The following is a 24,495-nucleotide window of genomic DNA, read 5'->3' on the forward strand; positions in this document are numbered from 1 at the left end:
ATGTTCTGTTTGTACGTGTGTATCTGTATTTCTTGTGAAAAATACTATACTAAATTTAAAACTTTCATGCATACATTTAGAGCAACCGATACCAAAGAAGAACCATGTTCTTTATGTAACTCAGTATTCATTTATCTGAAGACCCAGCTCAGATTTTTGTATCTCCTTCTGCACGTTATTGTGAACAATTTATTAACAGCAGAGAAAAAAAACAGAAAAAGTTATGCGCACAGAACTACATTTCTCGTTAGTAAGCAAGCACGTTTTATCACATGGATTCGTGTTAAGTAACAGGAGTAAAACGTTGGAAATTAAATATTCCAATCAATGCCAGACAGTGATAAAAGTTGACTTACTTAAACATCAGCACATTAACCATGACTTAGTTTGCAAACAGAAGGTGTAATGCAACTTCCCAATCAATGATGGCATTAGCATGCGGCCCCCACCCCCATCATTATGTCTGGCTTTTGTGTAAGTCTTATCCGTACATGTGGGGCAACCAGATCTACAAGGATTCCTGTAGCTGACAATGAGATGGAGCCATCTATAGGAAAGTCGCTCCCTTTGACATTGTAAATGGAAAAATATGAGTAGCTGGAAATGCCGGATATCTTAACAGATTGGTAAAGTGAATACTGAAGTAGCCTAAAAATGTTAGCTTATTTGGTCACATGCACACAGAGCACAACACTGTTTCAAAATAAAATAAAAAATCTATTATGTATATTTATTTTAGCAATTAGCGTTTGGTGAAGTGTCAGGGTTTTCATTTCTAATCTAAAGTAGTTAATGTCCGTCTGGTACTTAGCATGTGTTCCACGAATTCGCAAAGGGATGCACATGCAATGGTTCCCAGAAAACAAATATGCACCTGCCAAATAAAGAAATCTATAAGCCTACTTTGCCTAACCACTGCAACTGAACTATTTAAAATGTCAGTGATTCAGGCAATAAGTACCCATTATGGACATCCGTTAAACACTTTCTCCTTTCCAAAGGTTGGGGTAACTGAGGCACTATTGCGCGTTTAAATGGGCGCTTTCGAGCCCCGAAGCAGCGCAGTCCGCGCGCTGATGAGCTTCTCGTGGACCGGCTCGAGCCGTCGGGTCTCGTTAGCTCACCGCGGCCCTTGATTGGAGGTTCCGCAAAGGATGTGGGAGGAGCAGCACTACATGTCCAGCCCTCGCTCTTCTATAAGCCTGTCTGCTGCACTCTCCCTGTCTCCCCAGCCTGACGGACAGTGAAATTCACATTGGATCTGCTCCTGCTAAACCAGATGTCATGTGAAAAGCCACATGCTTGGTGCTCTCGTCCCCCCAGCTTTGACAGAAGTGAAACGGCCTAGGACAAATAAAGGCGCACCATAGCTGTTGTGGTAGGCACCACCAGTCTACGTGACCCTGTTGCTGTGGCCCACAAATCGGGAGTCCGGTGCCCAAAGGTGGAGGCGGGGAGGAATGTTCCTCCCACAGCCCCACTGTGTCTCTTTCTACTGCTGCTGTTGTTGCTAGAGCCCTCGCTGAGGATTTGCTTCGATGTTGCTTTTTGTAGCTTAATGATCAGCACATCAAGAAACAGGTCGCCACCATGCGAGGTAAGAGGAACACTACTCTTCGCGAGAAAAAAAGGGCAAAAAGAAGCCAGTTCAAATGCAATGTTAAGAGAAAGACTTGTTTCTGGAGCTAACTTAGGGGGAGAACGTGGCCACTTTTCTTGCAGAGTCGACTAGGGTTTGGCAACCTGTATATTTCTGAAGCACTGCTGTAATCGACAATATCAGCTGCTGAAAGTTGTTGGAATACTATCAGTTGTCAGGTTTGTGCTGTGCCAAGGATTTGTGGAAAAAATCATTCTTACTTGGTTATAAGTATCAAACAGCAGAAACTCCTACAATTTATGTAAATCTTATATTTTGGGGGTAATCTTGTCAGACCTTCATTTCTGTTTGTTCTCTCCCTCCTCGATTGTATATTATTTATAAATTGTTATAGTCACGTCAGCTGTGCATTTTAAATATAAAGAGTTTAGTCTTCACTTAAATGGCAAAGCGATATGTAATCCGATTGTTGCTATTGTGGCAGAGGCTTGCTGCGGTTGTCTTTCTTTAACCTTGGCACTGCCAGAAAGTTGGAACGGTGTTTTGTTAAGTCCTAAGCAAACTAACAGGTTTTAACTGGAACTTTTATCAGAGTTATTGGAATCCATATTCAAGTTCACTTTCCTCTACTATTTAAGGCACTGGTGACAGGAGATGCAGATTCACTACGATCCGTTAGTAGTGTTGCGCGTATTAGGTAGTACATTATGATGTTCTGTGTGTAGTAGAATGCATGAGCAGAGGGATTCCTGCACTGCCCACTGGTGAGGTGTTAACTGCAAGCTCAGTGCATCACACTTGGGTCCTCGGGATTCGAACACCGGCAGTACAAAGAATGCGCACAGGTGTTTTTTTTTTATGCCCCAGTTGCTTAGATAACGCTTTGATAAGTACTGTACTTGCACAGCATATTGAATAATGGATGTATTGCTGGGGATGGATGCTGCTGATCGGCAACAAACGCCAGAGAATCTGATTGGTACAGCTCATGACAGGCCATTGCACAACTCTCAGTGCTTCTCACTTACAGAAAAAAAAAATTCCTGAGGCTGCTGTGATACGTAGTGTGTGTGTGTGTGTATATATATATATATATATTTTCTTCATTGTCAACCTTCTCCCCAAAAAAGAGAAGCCCCTAGCTTCACCCAGTATGTATTTTCCTTACCTGACACACACTCGGTAAATACACCTCACAGGTGTTCATTTCTGCAATGACAACTTTTGTTTATGTCTACGCTGGAGTCCGACTTCATTGCTGTAACTGCGTGGCCTGACTTACCTCATCTTCAGGTCAGCGTCTGACGCCACCCCCTTTCCCACTTCTGTCAGTCTACCAGAGCCTCTCAGCAGTCCAGATTTTTGCAGAATGTCCATTTTTTGTCTCATATTTTTAGTCTATTTCTCTTAAAACTTGTGTTTTTCTGACAAGTCATCGACACATTAAGTCACTAAATAATGACCGACATTTGAGTTTCAGACTGCATATCCTTCAAAAAATGTTTGATAATTCAAAGCCTCTTATCCTAGCAACTTTCTAGATTGATGATTTAAAGTATGTCCCTATTTTTGGAATGTTGTCCCCCATTATTTTTTTAGTTTTATTTTTTTCTTTGTCCAGATTTCTTGTGCTAAGAGGCTGAGAGAGCAGGTTTAAAGCAGATAGTCATTTTTATATATAGGTCAGATCGCATTATCTCCCCTCTTAACTGAGAAGCAGATACATTAAAGCAGGCAATCTTTATATATGATTCAGAAGAAAACTATGATCGTTGACATCTCATCTGTATGATTTTGAAGAAAGTTAACCATCTTTTCGCACGGTTTGTGCAGTTGACTGCTTTGGGGAAAGCATGAAAAAATGGCAAAAGTCTTAACTGCAAGAAATGTGGTCCTTACATTGCCCTAAATACCGCAGACTAGTAGTAGTGTTATAAAAATACAACCAGGCAGCGGTAGTGTTATATCTGAAACACATTTTAACAAAGTTCTGCAGCACTGAAGCGTAACTTGGGTAATAAAACAAAAACTAGACATTTGTATCAGTTGGAAATGTGGCCTAACGTGCAAGATCTCACTTTCCAGTAAGAAATACTCCTTTAAGGTATCTGACAGCTGTACCTCTGGCCAGGCAAACTGCGGAGAGACTGACTGTTGCTGTTTGTACAGTAAATGTATTTGTAAGATGCCGTAGTGCATCCTGACATCTAAAGTCCACATGACAAGCGTAAGTTGTTTTCTGACTTGGGTAAACATTTACCTCCCAGCTGTCTAGATTTTCGCAGAATGTCCAGATTTTTGCCTCAAAATGTTGGTTTGTCCCTCATAACATTTATTGTTTTTTGCAAATCGCTGGGATGATGTGAGGGAGGAAACCATTAAATAATGACATACTTTGGAGTTTCAGACTTTATATCCTTTTAAAATGGAGTTTAATACAAACCCTGTTATTCAAGTTTATAACAGCAATATTTAAAATCTGTCCCGATTTTTGGGCCTTCGTGTCCCCCCATTAAGGCGGGCTTTGTACAGATTTCTTGGGCTAAGAGGTTGAAAGGTATGACTTTAGTGAAAAACTACAAGTGCATGTGTGCCCTGGTGTAGTAAATAAATCAAACAAATCACGTACAACACCTGAATGGGGATGCTATAGAGATGAATCCGACTGACACAGAGAAACATATCCTTCACCTCGGAGCATTAACGAGCGTAGCAGGGGGTCTGAAAGAGGAGCACTTTCTTACCTTTCAGGGAAAACATGTCATCGTGGTGTAATAGGGTTTAGCTCAATCAGTTAATTATGTTCCTTAGTAAGTCTAGCTTTATAAAGAAACCCGTAACTCCTGTTAGGAGCAAGACTATACCCGAAGGTGTAAATCGTACTGATATGCACACCCCCCAAAAAATGTTTCCTATTTCCTACTGGATCGATGATTTTAAATTATTTAAAGTCACATACTGGTGCGCAACCTTCCTTAGCACTCCTGTTTTGGTGGGAATATTCTCTAGCCTTGACCATTTAGCTCGTCTCTCTGACGACTTGGTTTGTGCAATAACAGCACCAAACCCTGCGCATTTAAGGGGCAACAGCAGGCACTAGCAGCGCAACACTTCTGGGTGAAGTTAACTCGTCTTAACATAACCTTCCTGCACAGTCCAGTGTCACCTGAATACGGCGAATACCTCCACAGTGCCATCTTTTTGAGAACCACAAGACTAGCCTTTATTTCCTTGAATAGCTTGCTCTAGGTTTAAGAGACATTGCTGGCCTGAATGTGCGTGGGTATTGTTAGAGGGAAAAGCAACGGTGACTCAAATGGCGAATTCACGCAGCTACAACAATCCCATGTCCATATATATATATATATATATCTATGTATATACATATATATATATATATATATATATATCTATGTATATACATATATATATCTCTGGAGTTAGCGAGTATACAAAAATTATGTTAACCTTGTTTCACCTCATTTCAGTATAATAAGGCTGGAATACCGAGTGGTGGGCGTTAGGAGACTGGCACAAGTCATGGACACCTAGTCTACACAACTCGTTAAACTAGACGGGAATTGAAAAGTGTTCCCTCTCTTCTAAAACAACAGCTTTCTCCGTTTACATTTATTTATTTGTTTCTTTATTTATTTAGTTATAGGATTCAGCGCTTGTTTTTAACTTAGCCGTGTTAGCACTGTTGTTGCAATTTATTTATCTCCTGATTTTAGCTTTACAAACAAAATTAGACCTGAAGGAGTCATAATAACTTGTGTTGGAAATCTTTGATAAAACTACAGTACAAAAATCAGTTAATATTCTGCAGGCTCTTTTGTGACACAGTAACGTATCTAATTTGCTAAGTTCTCATAATGTAATGTGTTAGCCACAATGCGGTAGTAATAGTAACAGTAATAATATTAGCAATGCCATAACTATAATGACCACGCAGTGTTGCGCTTGAAAGTAGTAGGACTGAAGTCTCCATCTGTAGAGTTTTGTCATCCACTGTGCGGTTGTAAATCAAGAGGTTACTGAAAGAAAAGAAAAGAAACAAGTCAAAAACTTTATAGCATCTAACTATACAAAAAGGCAAACTGTTTCGGAACTAAAGTGTAAACATGAAAACAAAATTCCCGATTGGGTATATAATAAAAAGACTAGAGTTGATATTTATATAAACAGTGTTTTTCCTCTGTGATGTTTTCATTTTTAGTTCTTAGACTCCCCCCCTTCCTTTAATACCTCCCAACGCAATAGGCATCTTTAACAACCTACTTAACTCTGGTTATTTTTGTGTCAATGTCTATTTGTCTATCTGTAAGTACGTTTGAGCATTCTTCCACATGCTTTGATAGGTGTGGTGCCTAACTGGTATATGCACCCCTCTTCCTCATGTAACAATGGTTTCCTTTCTGTTTTTGGCAAACAGGGAGAAAGACAGATTTCCATAGATAGAAAACTTAAGCATCCCTCCTCCATCTGTGTAACATCAGACAATAACATAAGGTGGCACATTTGTTGAATGAGCTATAAAAAAAAAAAACCTTGATCAAGTGTGCTATAGCAGCCCTTGGTGCAGGTAGTCCAAATATTTAGTTTTATTATTTTCAGTATACTTATAAGGTGATAAGATTACGTTTTCAACCGGTTATTTGGTCATACTGCAGAATTACTTCTTGGATGGGCTGACATTTGTCATTCCCAAGAGTCTTTTGTAGCTTATTTAATGAAATTACTAGAATAAATACATTCCATTGTTAAGGCATGCTGTTTAATTTCTGGCACATTTTCACTCTCAATTCTCACGTTTATTACTGTCCCATGTGCCAAAAAAATGGAGCACCTAAAATATATATTGATTGAATGTCACCTGTTTATAAGTATACTAGTTAAATTACATTTTCTGGCTGAGCAATTGCAAGTTGTGTGAAACAGTATCTGAGTAGAGTTTCTGTGGGATGTAAAATTAATATTTAGTCTCTCTAACATTTTCAGTGTTGAACAAATTTCCCTCATTTAAAATTATATCCATCTTTAACAAAAACTGACACAAGCATACTTACTTATTCAATATGACAAAGCTGCTCAAGGTAAGGCAATTCATGAGTATAAAATCAAGGAAAGCAACCTTTTCCTGAAACAATAAATGTAAACAAGCTGCCTACCTTCCATTACCCTCACTTCCACTGCAACAAACATTCTTACAAAAATATCATAGATATCCTATGGTTTCTGTGTGTGTGTGTGTGTGTGTGTGTGTGTGTGTGTGTGTGTGTGTGTGTGTGTGTGTGTGAGAGAGAGAGACTATGTGTTCATGCATACATGTGTTTATATGTATATTGCATATTGTTTATGCATAAGTAAAGCATGTGTGTATGCCATATGCATTTATGAGTATATAACTGCATGTTTGTGTGTGCATGTATATGTGTCACACACACACACACACACACACACACACACACACACACACACACACACACACACACAAACACACATTTCAGCATGCATCTGTGTGTGATAGTTATTTCTGTAATGTAATATTCATAACCTGCTATTGTTCATTATGTATATACCAATGAGAATTTGTCACTCATAGAATTTCCTGCAAGAACATGTCTTCATAAATTGCAGTACATGTAAAATGGTGTGTTAGTGGTCCAAGTCATAACTTACATGTTTTCTTTGAAACTGTCACTCAGATTGCCGCTGTTCTTCAGCTTTACTTACATTTAGGTACAGGTTGTGTGTCATCAGCTCTAACTACTATAAAACAGTGATGCACCCCTCCCACAAGTGAGGATTGGAGCTTGTTGCTTACTGGCATTTTATTAATTTACTTTAGATTTCAGCTGTCTGTTCAGTAATATTATATTATATATACTGATTAACTCAGTAGACCTTGATCTCCTGTAGTACACAGTTGCTGTCAGCAGAAAATATAACAAAAATAGAAAAGAAAAACTGAGTTAAATATACAGAAAAACACAACCTAAAAAGAGGAACCATTCCTTTGTTAAGAAGCCATTAGATATGTAAAGAATTCAGTGTTGACTTTGTCACATTTTAATGGTGAATTTCCAGTCCCTAACGCAACAGTCAGATCCTGCAGATGTGTAACAAAAGTATTGTAAATAAGAGTAGCTGAACTTGCATTTTATTGCGGTTCATCACAATTTCCTAGTCATTTAACTCAAAAATGTTTTACTACTTCCTGTAATGACTGCATCATCTATAACTAATGCAAACAGATATAAATAAACATCCTTCACTGTAATGGCAAACTTACGCCCAAATACAATCAATGCATCAGTTTATCTCATGATGTATATGTAACATTATTTCTTCCAGTTTTGCTTCTCGTTTATCACTGAGCTAGTATAACGTTTACCTTAAGATACCACTGTGATTGACACATGTAGTACTAATGATATCACTTTAGCATTTTGAACTGAAGTAGGACTATTTCAAGAACTTTAAATGCTTCTTTAAATATTGTAAGTCATATAGCATTTTAATAGAGTACCTGTTATAGCCTTAGAGTATCCACACAGTTTGTTTTTAGCTTGTTGATACCATTGTTTTGTTCTTGGACTCAGCCATTGTTGTAGGACCTGTTTAAAAATAATTGTACTTAAATTATCCACCATTGTTACTAAAATGCCCAGTGAAAACTGTTTGAACCTTTCAGTGCAATTTTCAGCAGTCTCATCAATAATGGGACAGACTACAGCATAAGTAATTCTGAACATAAAAAAATCCTGTGACTGTACATCTTATTGGAATTGAGTACTGATTTGTGGCATATTTTTCTGTGTATAAAATGTGCATTAGACTGGAGTTATTCTTAGAAACTGAGAAGTTATCTGTCATATTACACCATCACTTCATTTTAGTGTATTTTAAATTTAGTTGGGACGTAGGCACAATAAGTTTGTATTTATTTGCATTTTTCTGTATTAATCATACATTAAGATCATAGTTATGTATTTTGTGGTTTGCCCAAAAAAAAGTTGGTGCAATGCTGTGTAATATGAAGAGTGAATACTTGCACATTTATAAAAGAAATTTGAATTTGCTGGACGCTCAGTAGATAAAAACAAAACCCACAGATGGAAATGAATATTGACTGAAGTAATCATCCAAGACTGTCGTTGGGATTTTGCTGGAGAAGCAACACAATAGAGTTTATTAACTATCCCTTTCTTACCCATATGTTGCCCTCCACCCTTGACCCCAGCTATTCAGTTATTAATGAGGGAAACCACAGGTGTTATAACGGTAGGAAAAACACAACAGGGGTGCGCATCTGTGACAATCAGTGTGTTTTTTTGTGCTGCTAAAATTATGACAGTCCAGCAGTGTTTGTTTGTGTGTGTGTGTGTGTGTGTGTGTGTGTGTGTGTGTGTGTGTGTGTGTGTGTGTGTGTATTATGACTGTCATATGAAGCATTCTGCTGGAAATAGCTATACTGAGGTCATGCTTAGTAGCTTTAAAGGACATCTTTCATGGTTCCTTTTAAATATTTTTGAAGCTTAAGAGGTTTTCTTTGCATTTTTTAACTAAACGAGCTAACAATTTTCACTGCTACTGCAAACACTGTAAATGCACCAAAAAGTATTACATCAGATCTCATAGAGTGCTAATTAATGTCAGTTTGTATCTTTTCACAAGCAGTATATGTACTATTCCATATGTGCCTATTATTGTCATATACTTCCAAGTACGAAGTACAGTAGGGATCTGTTTTATTGTAATTGTAAATTCTCTTCCAGTATAGGGTGTCTAGCCATAAAAGATCTGTGTATGTACAGCTGGCTGTAGTGGCTAAAACCACAGTTTGTTGCATGACAGGTGGAGTAAGAGCACATTTTATTCATACTTTTATAGGTCTGCCCCTCACTGCCCCACATTCTTAGAGTAATTAACTTAGAAAATTATTACCCTGAATTATCTGTACTGGGTGAAAAGTCAAGCTAAGGTGAATTTTCCATAGTATCCTGTCTTACAGATTTACAAAGATACTTTTTATTGGAGTAAGAATGCATGAAAGGGGAATCTGTGATCCATCTTTAGAAATGCTGCATTGCTCTCTTTTCCCACATGCTATGTTTTATAGTGACAGTGCATGATCAAGTGACAACTCTGTCCTCAGTCAGATCACAATGCAAGTTCAACCAATGTGGAACCAACGTGGATTACTGCCATATGTGGATGTATTGGGCAATATTTAGTTTTTTTGCATTTAAAAATAGAAATGAATGTATCGGGGAATCTTTTGGTTTATGCATTTAAACATAGACAGTTCATTTATATGTGTACTGTGTTAGATGCACAGAAAAAAAATTCTATTTGGCCAGTATAGTATAAAATGCAACAGCATGAAAATTCATTATCTAAACATCATTAACAATTAGTTGTATCCATCAGACATCAGCATGTGTGATACCATAGATGGATTGAGTGCAGATTGTGATTAGAGTAGGATTCATTTGTAAGATATTGTTCATTAGGTACTATGATTAATATCAGTGCTTGATTTAGAAAAAAGGCTTAACTGTTTGTTGATCTTAAATATTTTCTGATGTAGTGAGATGGCACTGCAAACAAGACAGTAGATGGGGATGAGGCACAGCTGTTTCCACATTTTATTGAAGGACAGGAGGTGTGTCACAGACAGTGCTCCACAGGAAGTTAAGGACTGATGCATATGGAAGGCAGTAGGGGATGCATGCGATGTTTGTAAACAATAGCCATCCTGGTCGGTCCTTAAAATCACAGATTGACCTTTGGTGGCAAAAACTGGTATAGACTGAAAAGTATCATATATTAAAATAGAGGATTTAAACGGTAGTCACAGATGCATAAAATCTATAAAAAAGATTTGTGTATTCTCAGTTATCTTACCTGTCTGATAAAGCCAATGTGCCTTCTTTTATATGTCTGAGAAATTAAATATAAGCATTTATGTAATGTTTCTAAAACTGAATTCACTAGCTTTTCATTCAAGATTTTGGTGTATCTTTTTTTCAGAAGTGTTGTAAGTAAAGAGAGTGAAAACTAAAATTAGATGTCACTGCCGTGATATTATTTTGAGGTGAACCTATCACACTCCAAGACTAAGCTTCCAGTAGAAACAGTAGTAGTTCAATACAACAAAACGTATGTTAGTCACTTCACTTAGAGCAAGCCATTTGTGGTAATTATTATTGGCATTTCATTAGGATGGGCTACAAGTAGGACTGAGGTTTGACTGCCAGTGATTTTGCACATTATACCATAGCCAAACATTACACAACTCGACACTCACCATGGTCACACTGCAGGCTATTCTTGGCAGATGAGCAAAGCACGTACCAGTGGTACTACATTACTGCACTGTGTCCTGGATCCGACCTATTCTTCACAGTCTGTTGGAGGTACGTTGCCCCTCCCCCTACCTGGCATAGGGCAAAAAATAGTTTGCCTGGTTCTAATTTCTTTAAAAAGTTTATGGTTGCACAAAGACCTTTTACTGAATAATCACTAGTTTTATTCAAACACGAAGTCTGGGTTATTTTGTTTTATTTCTTCTCCAGAAGAAGATTATAGACTTGCATGTTTGCAACGAAACTTTTGAAAATGATTTATATGCCCAGTGAAGTTATTTATAACTGCCACATTTTGGGGACTAATATTTGAGTGAGGGATGTATCTGTTGCATTGCAGGGGGGTGGTATTCTGATATTCTTCATTATTTTGCATGGGAATGAATGTTCTTGAGAAATCCAAGAAGATAGTTAGGGCATAGTTATATTTCTTTATATTGTTTGCAATAGCCATGGGGGTGTGTCAGTAGTTGCATACATTAGTCCAGAGTCAGCGTCTGTATCAATGGTTTGCTCAAAATGAACTCAAACATTTCCTTAACTAGTTGGCATTTTTCAGTCAGACTGTGGAGGTATACCCTAAGAGTCAGTGTTCATCACTTATCCCTTGGACATGAGGTTCGCAGTGAATCATCTGGCACAGTGCCAGTCCCTTTGGTGATTAGGTGCCATGCAGGCAGTAAGTTGCTGTGTGACTGGCAACTGTCATTTGTAATAGACACATTAAGAATATTTTTAGCTTTTCATGACTGGGAATATAAGCACTCACGAGTGGGATCTCCTGCTTGCAACATCTTCTATACTGTGGTAAATGTCAATACACTCCCTCACAGATTTCATCCAGTGCCTTATGTCTTCACACAGTGTTTGTTGTAATGAGTTATCATTTAGGCAAACCACCCACATGACTGGCTCAACCAAAGTTGTACTAAATATTGATGGAATGGTTATTTTTTTAGCACCCATGAGCATTAGCACAAAGGGAGGCTTATCTTCAGGCACAATGCATAAAGAGTAGTCTCTTCTCCAGAATGCAATAGTCACATGTAAAGGCCAATGTACAAATTGTCTGTGTGCTAAGACTGAAACCGTTCATAAAACAACCAGCAGAAGGTGAAGGCAAATCAGAACAGAGAGAAGCGGGCACAGCAGGATTTCCACTAAGTTATGTAAATGAATGCGGTTTGGGCAACTCAAGCCATTTCTACTTTACTGTTTGCTACCCTGTGAATCTAAGTGGCATGGACGGATGCAGTCATCTGGGAATGTGTCAGGGAAGTTCTCATCAGCACCTATTGTTGTTTCTGTATGTGCGTACATGTTGGGGGCTGAATCTGTGAAGCACAGGACAAAGTGAAACTATGAAATACATTTACAGAATCCTTATTAAGCAGAGTTAACATTGGTAGTAACATAGGAGTGCTACGTGTTCTCATTGTACCTAGACTATGAATTAGGAGGTAAAATGTAATACATAGAACTTTGTTCTGTATCCATTTTACTGCTGTACAATCCAGTAAGTCTATACAAGGTACAGAACACAGAATTCACAGAACAAAAATATTCAAAAGATTGGAATTTGCCCTCAGCCAGCCTCTGCACATTTTTCTTGTTCTAGTCTAAACCTGCTCCCTTTCTGCTCAAGCTTTTGCTGCTGTAGACCTTTGTAGTCCACTAGGGAAAGGTGTTATGGTGGAAACGGTGAGCATGCCTCGGCAGAAGTTAGCTCCTGGCTTTTGTTTACTTCCAGTCCTGGTCTGGTGGTTTCATTAGGGGCATTGCTGCCTATGGCACTATGAATCTGCAGTGAAAGGGTGGCTGCTCCCATCACTCTAATGGTAGAGCTAGAAATAAATTTGATTAACTGCTTACCTTCATTTTTCTTCAAGCTATATGTTAACAGTGCATGTGCATTTCCCATTTTACCTGCAGAAAAAGTAACAGAATTCTGATGCTGGTCATATGAGAAGAATGAAATATTTATACTTTATAGACAAAAGACTTTCTTAAGAAAGTCATATACGGACCTTAGAAGTCAGTCTTTGGAATTTTCTCTGTATCCATGGAATAATTTGCATTGAGTAATCCTTTGTTTTCTTATCGGTTAGCACTGTTTTTAATGATTTATTTCTGACCATGGCTTATGCTTACAGATATACTTCATTCATCTAAATGACAGAATATTTGTAGGGTGGTCTAAAGTGAGTACAGTTAAGTAAAACAGTTAAGTGGCATGCAGGAAGGTATTTAATAGAAGAGACACAATGGCTGACTGGCTAGAATGCAGAATTTGTAATTCAGAAAGTAAAGTTTCCAAGGCCTTATAAGTTGTTAAAAAGTTGTGTCATTTTGCAAAGTTAACTTACCATATCTCTAACTCTGATTCATCAATTTATTTATCTAAATTGGAAGTATTAGGGCTGCAGAGAGTTGCAACAGTGACAAAGACCATGAGTTCCCCTTGGTTATTCCATATGAACATATTTCTCTCTGGTAAAGATGGGAAAATATCTTTTGTGCATGCTAGGTGGTGGTTTTGAAATGATTTCTAAGCACAGGCATCATTGGATCAGGCAGTGTAAGTGAAGACATGTAGTATAATTTCAGAGTTTCTTTGAACCGTGTAACCTGCTGATATTCACACTTGGGATTTTTTGGTTCTTCACTAAATAAGTACATCCCTCCTGCACCTCATGCCATGATCATATCACATGTGTCCTTGCTAGGTGTACATACAGACACTTTAAAGCTGTCAGTTGTAGTCTCAGGCACACACCACCTGGAGCAGAAGGTGCGCTTAACAGCTGCCCATCAAATAGCTGCAGCATAAATTCTCCCCTTTTCTGCTGCGGTTCCTGTTACCACAGTTACCATGATTTACAAACCTTAAATGCTTCTATCTGTGTTTCCTGAAAGTTTTCATTCCACGATACAGCATGGATTTTTTCTATTGTGGCTCAGGAAGTTTGGAATTGTAGACTCCCATTAGTATTTGTCTACCTCGGAGATCCCAGCTGGAATTTCCTTATTGTTCCACAGCAGCTCAGGCTTTGCAGGTGGCCTGTCATTAAAGTCTTAGCTAAAACAAACCACCTTAGTTCCAGAAGCACAGGCTTGTTTTTACAGCTCCTGACATTGTTTGGCAAGGTTTTTGGTCATTACATACAACAAACTGAATTTTGCCCTGCAAGGCCTTAATTGACACATAAACAGCAGCTAAAACTATTTACCTGAATATTGTCAGAGGGTACAAAGGCTGACCAGTATCCCATCAAACTGCTGTGCAAATTGGAGTACATTGACTCCTATCGACTCATTTGATGAAAGCTAATTTAGGTCAGTAAATATTGCTATTAAAGCATGTCTGGTGAATATTAAAAATAATGGATGTGAAACAAAATCATTATTTATGCAAAACAACACTGAATTAAACTTGCATTTAAACAACATTAACCCTAAGGTAGACTGCAATTTAGCTCATGAAGGAGGAAAGTCTTTTTGTTATTGTCTTTTTTATCAAACATGAGGAATCAAACAGATAGGAAAATATTGTGTAGACTTTCTCTTGAAGTTTTATTCTTGCTAGGAAACTAATGAAATGAAATTGTGGATTTATTTAACATGCAGTACAGTGTGTGCACTTATCAGTCAGACAAGTAGCCACTGGTCTAATCTGTGCACATGTAAAACACTGCATGTGCATTGTCTGATTTTTTACAATGAGCAAGAGCTACAGGGCCTCGGTTGTTGAGTGCTTCTGCTAATGTTAATGTTGTTAGTTCACTAAGAAGACACAGTGTGCATCATGTCATTCTAGTGTGTCCCAGGTGCTGCAGTCTGCTAAATTCTAAACCATGTCTGACCACTACTAGGATAGTCAGCTGCAGCTTGCAGTTTGTAGGAGGGTTCAAAGGTTAGATTCACTCCCCCAGCCTCACAAAGTGCAGACATATAGGATGCACACACATGCACCCATGCCCACATAAACAATATACAAAGGCAAACAATAAACACGCACACAAAACAATACACATGCATTCATGCACAGAAACAATACATACACACACACACACATATACACACACACACACACACAACAATACACATGCATTCATGCACAGAAACAATACACACACAAACACACGCACACACACAAACACACACACACACAACAATACACATGCATTCATGCACAGAAACAATACACACACAAACACACGCGCTCACACACATAAGCAACACACACACATGCACAAATATAAACACACATAAATACTCTAGTATATGCATGCACACACAAACAAACAATACGCAATACGCGTGCACACACACGCGCACACACACTAACAGTGGTTTATTTAATGTTATTATGAAATAAATAAAGACTGCTAAGGTCACAAGGGCATGTGATAAGCAAAAGAAGATTAAAACAACTTTATGAGGTTAGAGAGAAATACATTTTGCTGTACTGCAATACACTGTATGCATTCAGCTAGGAAACTTTCACTTATTAAATGCTGACTCTGAATATCTGCCAGGAATGTCCGGATTTGTTGCACTGCCAGTGCCAAAGTGCGATGGGGCTGCACAGCTGATAAGCAGCAGTGTATAACTGAAGAACAAACTATTTACTTTTAACATGATTTATTCCTTTGCAGAGATAACAAATGCTGTTTGCCTTTGAGATTTTGTCACATGGATTTATTTTATGCATACAAGTAAAATGGCTTATGGCTTGTGTACAGTACTAAGGAATAAAATGTCAACTAGACACAATATGTTATCAAAAACCATTAAAGAGACAATATTTGTATTCCAAGCAGTTAAGCTTCTAAGGATATTGTGTTATTTGTTAGAATGCAGCTTGTTCTCTTGAAATGATAACATGTTGCTGTTGAAATCAGGTGTGCTAATCTGCTGTATTTTCCAGAACAGGATGGCAAGTATTGTGTCACACCACCTTTTCTCATAAACTGCCAATTTGCTTCCCATGATAATAATACTGAGCAAGAAAACAGTACCATGGTGGCACTCTGTGCCACTACTGCCACACTCTGTGCCACCAGTACCACTTCTCTAGTCATTCACCAACAGTGAGACAGAGCACAATATTGCTAGTACTGACAAATGCAAGAATAATATGAATACACACACACACACACACACACACACACACACACACACACACACACACACACACACACACACACACACACTCACTCACTGAGATATACTGACATTACAAGTGCCTTCAACACCTGTAAACAAAGTAATGTTAAAACTATCACTGTCCATATATGTTTCACTTAACGTGCACATGGATGTTAATACACAAAAAATTAAAGTATCAAATCTATAGTAGTGTTTATATATATATATATATATATATATATATATATATATATATATATATATATTCACCAATTTCACTGCCCCGCACTAAATTTGTTTTTCAATTAGGAAGCAAATAACAGCTATTAGGAGATAATTTATGTTTCCATTTTTCCTTACATCAAGCCGCACATGTTTAGATTTTTTATGTGTGTATCTGTCTGTCTCTCTGTCTGTATATACTATTTTCTTGCCAAAAGAACACTAGCAAAGATACCAAGCTCCTCAAACAGAATCTGCACTTGTAAATTAGGGTTTGGGTCTACCTAAATGACACAAAATAGTCAGTATGTTAATAAATAAGTATTCCAATCACGGAATAACATTATTACACTTCATACGGGTATGTGAACATCTCATACTTATTTTGTTTTAGTACCAAACTAAACAATTAGAACTTAACTAAATAGAGGATTAACTAGGCTTAGAAGTCATAATGTTTGTTTTATCTTTACATCATTTATGTGATTTTTTTTCCTTAGAGACGGTGAGCAGAAGACTTTATAAAAAAATCAATAAAGATTAGCCTTAAGGTTAAAATGTAATCCACTATTAAAAGTTTGCATATGTACTACCTAATGAATACACATGACAGCACCCACAGCACGTGATTTTTTTATAATATCACATTCGTGAATAAACTCAATTTTGAACGCACTTTTCACCTTCCACATGCAGTAGGATGACAGACAGTAAAGTGACAAGCAGTGCAAGGTAGGAGTGGGAACTCAAAGTCATGTGACCAGCCTTTCCCCACTACTGCTCTATTTCAGAATGTTTTGGAATAGCTTAATTAGAAAATAAAAATGAAGCTTGGTGGTGCATCCACCTGCATGTCTGACAGCTCGTAAAATGAGTCATTGGATATTAAATAACGATTATACAATTCCATGCTTCAGACTCCCGTACTCGCAAAATTCTCTACAATTATTGGCAATAGCAGAATCCATGTAAGAGAATGTGAAGGCAGCGATAAGGGCTATGCAACGTCCACAAGGCAAACACAAAGAGTGTAAGCCACACAAAGTAGGAAATATATCTGAACTTAATAAAACTTTCATAGATCCAAGCTAACATGGGAAGTTGAAGTGTTAAAAGCATTCAGAGTGACTTGAGAAAAGCAATAAAAGTGAGCCTTTGAAAGCTTAGGTGAAGAAGTGAGAGTGTATTTCTGCTTTCCAAGTTTTGCTCTGGAGTACTAGAATGCATAAATGGAAGAAAGGTAACTAACAGTGGAAAATAAAGAATACTTATTTCAAAAATAAATGTACTTCTTTTCCAGCTTACAATAAACAAACAATGAAGAAGTGTGCTTCTGTACAATTTACACTGCTATAGCATATATCGAAAGTCCCAAACCATGGCAGTAGCCATGTAATAAAGCATGCTGGCATGGCTGGTAAATGTGAATTGGTTGAACCTAAGTTTGTGCACATGAAAAGCTGTTATGCTGCTTCATGAGTGTAATGTCCTTCCATGACATTGCCTTGAAACAACTATCAGAAACTGTCACAATGTATGCCTGCGTGTATCAAGTGGTCAGGACATGCCAGTTGCAAATCCTAACTTCCCATGCAGAAAGCATTGGCTGATGGAGACATGCAGTTGTTGTAAATTGCTTAAGGTGCCCCTGGGTGCTCAGATCATTGCACATCCAGTGGCTAAAGTGGTTTTCTCCTGACATTCCATACAAACACAGAAATCTATGTTTTTCTGGTGAGAGTCCATACAAACACAGAAATCTATGGTTTTCTGGTGACAGTCCATACAAACACAGAAATCTATACCAACAGCCAATATTGCTGTAAAAACGTGCAACCATCTATACATTAAAGTCTGGGGTACATTAATTGCTCCCATTCATAATGAAATGCGTTTACTTTTCATCTTTTCTTCCTCATTTTCCTCATAGGTTTCACACTTTCCTCCTTTCAAGATTCCATTCTCTGTCTTCATTTTGTAGTTATATCCATCTCAAATAACATTCCTGAACTACGCTCCCTGACCCAACATGCCCTACTGTCCACTGAACAATGACTCTCTCACAACCTATTGATCCTAAATCCCAAAAAGACCAAACTCCTACTTTTCCTTCCCCGTTCTCTTTCTCATCACAAAACCTCCTTTTTTATTACATCTTCTAACAATACAAATATCCAACCTGACACCCACACAAAACTCCTAGGTGTCATTATCGATGACGAACTCAAGTTCAACCTACACATACTCCAATGTATAAAAAAAAAAAACAGAAACTAGGTCTGCTATATCGGAACAAAAAATTCCTAACCCCTGAATTTAGACTTACCCTGGGCCAGGCATTCCTCCTCCCCTCCCTCTTGTACGCCGCCCCAGTTCTTACCAGTATCCAGGCCTCCACTCTAAACAAACTCCAACAGGCTTGCCATAAAATAGCCAGATTCATTACTAACTTCCCATACAACTCACACCACTGCATTTCTTTAAACTCTCTTCAATGGCTTGAACTTCCCCAATTTCTGCTATCTTATCAATTTCATATGCTACACTCTATTCTTTATAAACCCTCCTCCTGTCCATCTCTATCTTCCTTAGTCTCCATCTACATCCCATCCAAGACCCTTCATACTTCTAACCAACAATTACTTGATATCTACCACCCAAAAAGGTCAGTAGGCAAACTACTCTACAAACACTCCCTTGCTCATGCTTGGAACAAACTTCCCCTTGACTTTTCAATCTACCACACCTCACACTTTAAAAATGAACTAAAAGCTTATTTTCTCAATTCCAGAACCTGCCCTTGCCATGACCCTACCTAGTCTCCCTTTCCTTTATGTACCCTCAAAAGGACCATACTTAGTACCTCATTTCACCTCTCTCTCCAATGTGCCTACTATGCATTTGCATACTTGTATACAAACAAAAACATTTTATTGTTGACCTATTGAACTATATCAATGTAAAAGTATGTTACTAAGCTTCTTTTTAATGCAACTTTAACTTTATGCATGTAACCCAACATACGTGAATCTTTTTGCTATAACTGCTATTATATCAATATTGTTTAAAATTGTACTTGTTTTAAAATGTATTACTGGAGCTTTTCTCCTTGGGTCTCCACTGAAAATGGGCCACAAGCCCAGTTGGACAAACCCGGTTAACAAATGTCAATATATAAATAAATAAATAGTTGTCTCTTCATATGGCAAACTCAAACTTTTCATGTCTGTCCTTTGTAGGTATATGCATGTGCCACTTTAACAGTCTGCTCACTTTTGTTTTCATGTCTGTCCTTTGTAGGTACATGCATGTGCCACTTTAACAGTCTGCTCACTTTTGTTTTCATGTCTGTCCTTTGTAGGTACATGCATGTGCCACTTCCACAGTCTGCTCACTTTTGTTTTCATGTCTGTGCTTTGTAGGTACATGTATGTGCCACTTTAACAGTCTGCTCACTTTTGTTTTCATGTCTGTCCTTTGTAGGTACATGCATGTGCCACTTTAACAGTCTGCTCACTTTTGTTTTCATATCTGTCCTTTGTAGGTACATGCATGTGCCACTTTAACAGTCTGCTCACTTTTGTTTTCATGTCTGTCCTTTGTAGGTATATGTATGTGCCACTTTAACAGTCTGCTCACTTTTGCTTTCATGTCTGTCCTTTGTAGGTACATGCATGTGCCACTTTAACAGTCTGCTCACTTTTGTTTTCATGTCTGTCCTTTGTAGGTATATGCATGTGCCACTTTAACAGTCTGCTCACTTTTGTTTTCATGTCTGTCCTTTGTAGGTATATGCATGTGCCACATCTGCTCACTTTTGTTTTCATGTCTGTCCTTTGTAGGTATATGCATGTGCCACATCTGCTCACTTTTGTTTTCACCGTTTATTTCTCCACACTCTGATAACTGCTGCGTTAGCTCCCTAGTGTGTGTTGCCATGTACATTAATTACACAACACAATCCAAATATTGCAGCAATAAGTCATAAGAAATACTGTTACTGTGTAATAGCATCACTTCTAGGGTAAGGGGAGTTGAAAGAAATGTATTTGTTTTGTGTTTAGTTTTTATCCTAGAAGTGGTGTTATTTTAATTGACCATGGAGTGCTTTATTGCCATTGTACAACGGCTACTTTCTACTACTAATAATGATAACGCCTTTCTGTGACTGAGATAGACACAGTGACATTATTGCTTAATGTCACCATACTTAATGAGCTTTACTGACCAGTTAGAATTCCTGAGTCTGTCTGCATGGCCTTCATGTAACTAATATTAACATGTGCATGCATATTCATAACATATTCTATATATTGTAAGTAGAGGTATGTTGTTGGTAATGTTTCAGTTAATTAATAAAGGCAATATCAACACATACTGTGCTTTATTTGTATACACATTCATATGTACTTGCACCTAAACCATTCTAAAATGATCCACCCGCTGGTGTAGACACATTCACTGCTGGCATTTTATCATTTTGTTATGTATAAGCTGATATGGATACCCGCTCATGCTGAGTTAAATGTGTGTTTGTAGGCACTTCCTCAGATGCCGTACATGATGAATGAGAGTGCCAGATAAAGCACAACTTTGCCTACTGGGATAAACACAGTTTTTCACCTTCTACTTACTGCTGCATTATAATATAATTGCAGTGCAGAAGGCAGTAACACATGCATGGTGGGGTTTTAAATGAGGTAATGACTATGTACATACTGCAGGTTTTCACTGCAGAAAGCCGCGATACTTTGTATAAGCCTTATATGTCACTTTCTCATGCGTTTTGCTTAAGCAGCTTTCTTGCACCTGCTTTTTTTATGTGGTGGGTTGTAGAGATCAGCCTGTTTTTCGCAGTTGCATTAGTTTTCACCATTCTGGGTGCTACCAGTTTCATTGTGGGCATGTCTGATTTTCTGTCAGTCGTAGTATAACTGGCAGTGCATTATCTTCCACAGGGAAAACAGTTTACTTATGTCTCAGTAGTGACTCACTTAATTTTGTTAACTTTGTTACAACTTTTTTCTTAACAAACATATACCTGGGAGTTTTGTTCAATACCATTAAGGTGAAATAAGATAGCACAGTCTGTCTGAAAGGCCGTTTCTATACAATGTTCAAAAGAGTTTGAGGAAACAAATACAATCTTGACTTTCTTATGCTATTTTTGTTTACTGGGAAAATTTGACTGGGAAAACCCTTTTTCAGCAGAGACCCGGGCGAAAAGCTCAGACAGTTATATTTACATTTAAAAGAACAATAATCAAAATGGAAAATGTTTAATAGAGTATTTGTAAGTTAAATTAACATATGTTTACAGAGATTAGCATTTTGTGTACATAGTATTTGTGAATACAAATATGCATGGTCCGTTAAGCAGATTTACAGCATATCTTGTAGTAGGTGAACAGGCATAGCTTATAACTTTTTTTTTCATTGAAACATTTTATGATCAGTCAGAGAAGAAAGATGTATCATGAGTGAGCTGTGTTTGCTGTCAGCCAAGAGTATTAATTGCTAGATGGTTAGTACTGGTATGTAAGGTTGTTTTATGTAGGTAAAAGTTTTTAGTAAGAAATGAATATTTTTTTTTCAAATATATTTTATTTCTATTTTTAAAATTTTTAACACAGTTACAGACTTCTTCAACCATGTGATGAATATTTTACAGTCATATAAAAATACATTCAAAAGGCAAACAGTACTGCAATAGCTATGTATAAAAGTGCTTTATGATTTGTATAATTTGATATGTTGAAAATCTGTTGTAAGGCAATTAAAACATCTTAAAGTTTAGGTCCTTCATATAATATCTGTTACAAAAGCTAGTTCAGGTTACAGTTAAATGAAAATACTGAGTTTATTGTAATATATGCTCAAGGTGAATGCTCCAGAATTATATGTAGTAAGAGTATTTGCTTTTTTTTTAATAACCTTATGAGCTGTAATATATTTGATTGCCATTTGTTTCAAACCGTCCCACAACATCTTAGAAGACGTGAATATTTGTATTATTTTTTCTGACTTATTTGTTAGCCAGATAAACCCACTGGGCATATTTTTTCAGGATTGACCCACGAGAACTGTCTTTTAACTGACGTGCTCAGAGTTGTATTAGCTAGACAATGGTAGAAAGCAAAACACAAACTCCATATTTTGATCCCTGAATAATTAATGAGGATTGTTGTCTTCCACAGGCAGTTGACATTATAATTCCTTGATAAAAGTGCACATGCTTCAGATTTACCATGGTCCATGCATGTACCACCAGCTGGCTTCTGTGGTCTGTGGTGGCCAAGGACACCAGCAGTACCACTTAGTACATTTGGGGAGTACAGGACAGTTGAGAACTAAAACCCCCAGAAGTGGGGAAACTAGTTTATCCTACATTTTCTCAGACACCATAGAAGTGACAGGGCTATCTGTCAGACTGATCAACTAATTCATTGTATGTTGTATTTATTGGTAAAGCAATGCTTCCCAGAAGTTTTGCAAAACAAAGATAGTCAAGACTAACTGAATCAGACTTTCAGTGCTTACATCTTGAGGCGAGATATTCTATTGTACTCCTGGAATGTTGCCTTCAGACTTTATTTGTAAATCATGATGTGAAGAAAAAAAAATCAAATTCCAGTTAAACACACCTTCCATTTCTTATATCCAATGTCACATATTTGAAGGGAAAGCTTTCAACCTATACCAACCAGTTCACTGTTATTTGTTTTATACATTGGTGGGAAAATGCTTCTTAGCAGTTCTGTAAAACAAAACCATCAAATTGTCCTTCATCATTGTATCAAAAAATGCACTTGAAATCTTTCCAGCCTAGGTTAAAAACAGTGAAGTGTCAGCATGGCCAAACTGTATCAACATTGTAGTTTTAGTAAAAAATCAAAATGAATGTATTGTTTCCTTTTTTGTTTGTCCTCCTCTGGAATAGGCCCCTTCTGTGAAACTCTTTCATTTACAGTGATAAACATTTCTGTGAGTTGTTATGCTATTCTTTATCAGCAATATGCAAATCACGAGCTGTAGTCATTAGCATTAATCCCTATATTATTTTAGAAAAAAAGAGAATTCCATTCATTGTGATGTCTGTCTGTAGTATCATGAGTCTGCAAATAGAAAAAAAATCATTCCCAAATACTTGTGAAATAATTTATAAATTATAAGTGACAAAGCCAGATTCATAATCTTACTAAATCATCGCTGGATAAGAATGCAAACTAGTCGACAGTGTTCTATTACTTTCCTTAAAATGATGTGCTCTTAAGTTATTATAGCCAGTAGAAAATATTAACCCTCCAAAAAAGACAATTCAGCAGATGTATTTTTCAGAAAAGATCCATTTTGTTTGTAAAATATTCCATCTAAGTACAGTACAGGAAAAGGAGGCCAGTCAGTGTACAAACGCCTTCAATAAAAAGTATCTTTTTTTCATGCCAGCTTATATTTGTGCACATGTGACATGCGTACACCTCCTGTTGAAAATCTTGAGGTGATGTTCCCAATTGAGCTCACCTACTCCCTCTTGTACTAGTGTTACCTTTTGATGTGTCATTGACTGATGTCTAGAAAAATGTGGAAGATGAAGGCCTGTGGCCTGGACATGAATCCTCACAGGGATATTTGCTGGCTGTAGTGAGTGTTATCAGAGTGAATGATGCTGTTTTCACCAGAAAAGATGTTAGAGGTGAATGTTGATATCCAGCCCCTTGAACACTCCTGAAAGAACATGGACTTACTAAAGTGATAATACCTAGGAATTTATTACTTTCTTGCCTCATTTTTTTCCTTGTGTTTGATAGATATTAGTACTTTACCACTACAGTATTTAACTTGCATAATTCAGATGCCTTCTACATTTATATGTATGCAACTTGGTCTGTTAATAAACATATGTTAAGGTCCAGTAATTTGCAGAGATTTATGAATGCGTTGTGTTTACTGGCAGTTTGAACTACTCTGTATTGCTAAAAATGTCTACATCCCTTTCATGTAAACACACATTATGAGACAACAGGGCAAAGAGTAAGCAGGAAAGTCGGGGTGCGAAACAAATGTTTTATTTCATTACAGAAGTATAAAGTAAATTGTGCAAGTGTACAGAACTATCTCTTGTGCATCATCCCAGAAATAGGGAGAGGG

At 37.4% G+C, this 24,495-nt stretch overlaps 1 protein-coding gene across 1 annotated transcript in view; it reads left to right on the plus strand.

Moving 5' to 3' along the window:
• The first annotated feature begins 1,197 nt into the window (after positions 1–1,197).
• Positions 1,198–24,495, plus strand: part of RORB (RAR related orphan receptor B) — a 993,527-nt gene continuing 970,229 nt past the window's right edge. The window contains exon 1 of the mRNA XM_044060844.1: positions 1,198–1,597. Within this exon, the coding sequence (XP_043916779.1) occupies positions 1,591–1,597 (7 nt within the window). The 5' untranslated portion in view covers positions 1,198–1,590. The remainder of the gene's footprint in view (positions 1,598–24,495) is intronic.

This window comes from Protopterus annectens, chromosome 2.part0 (assembly GCF_019279795.1).
Source record: "Protopterus annectens isolate FY-2018-M chromosome 2.part0, PAN1.0, whole genome shotgun sequence".
Classification (NCBI taxonomy): Eukaryota; Metazoa; Chordata; order Ceratodontiformes; family Protopteridae; genus Protopterus; species Protopterus annectens.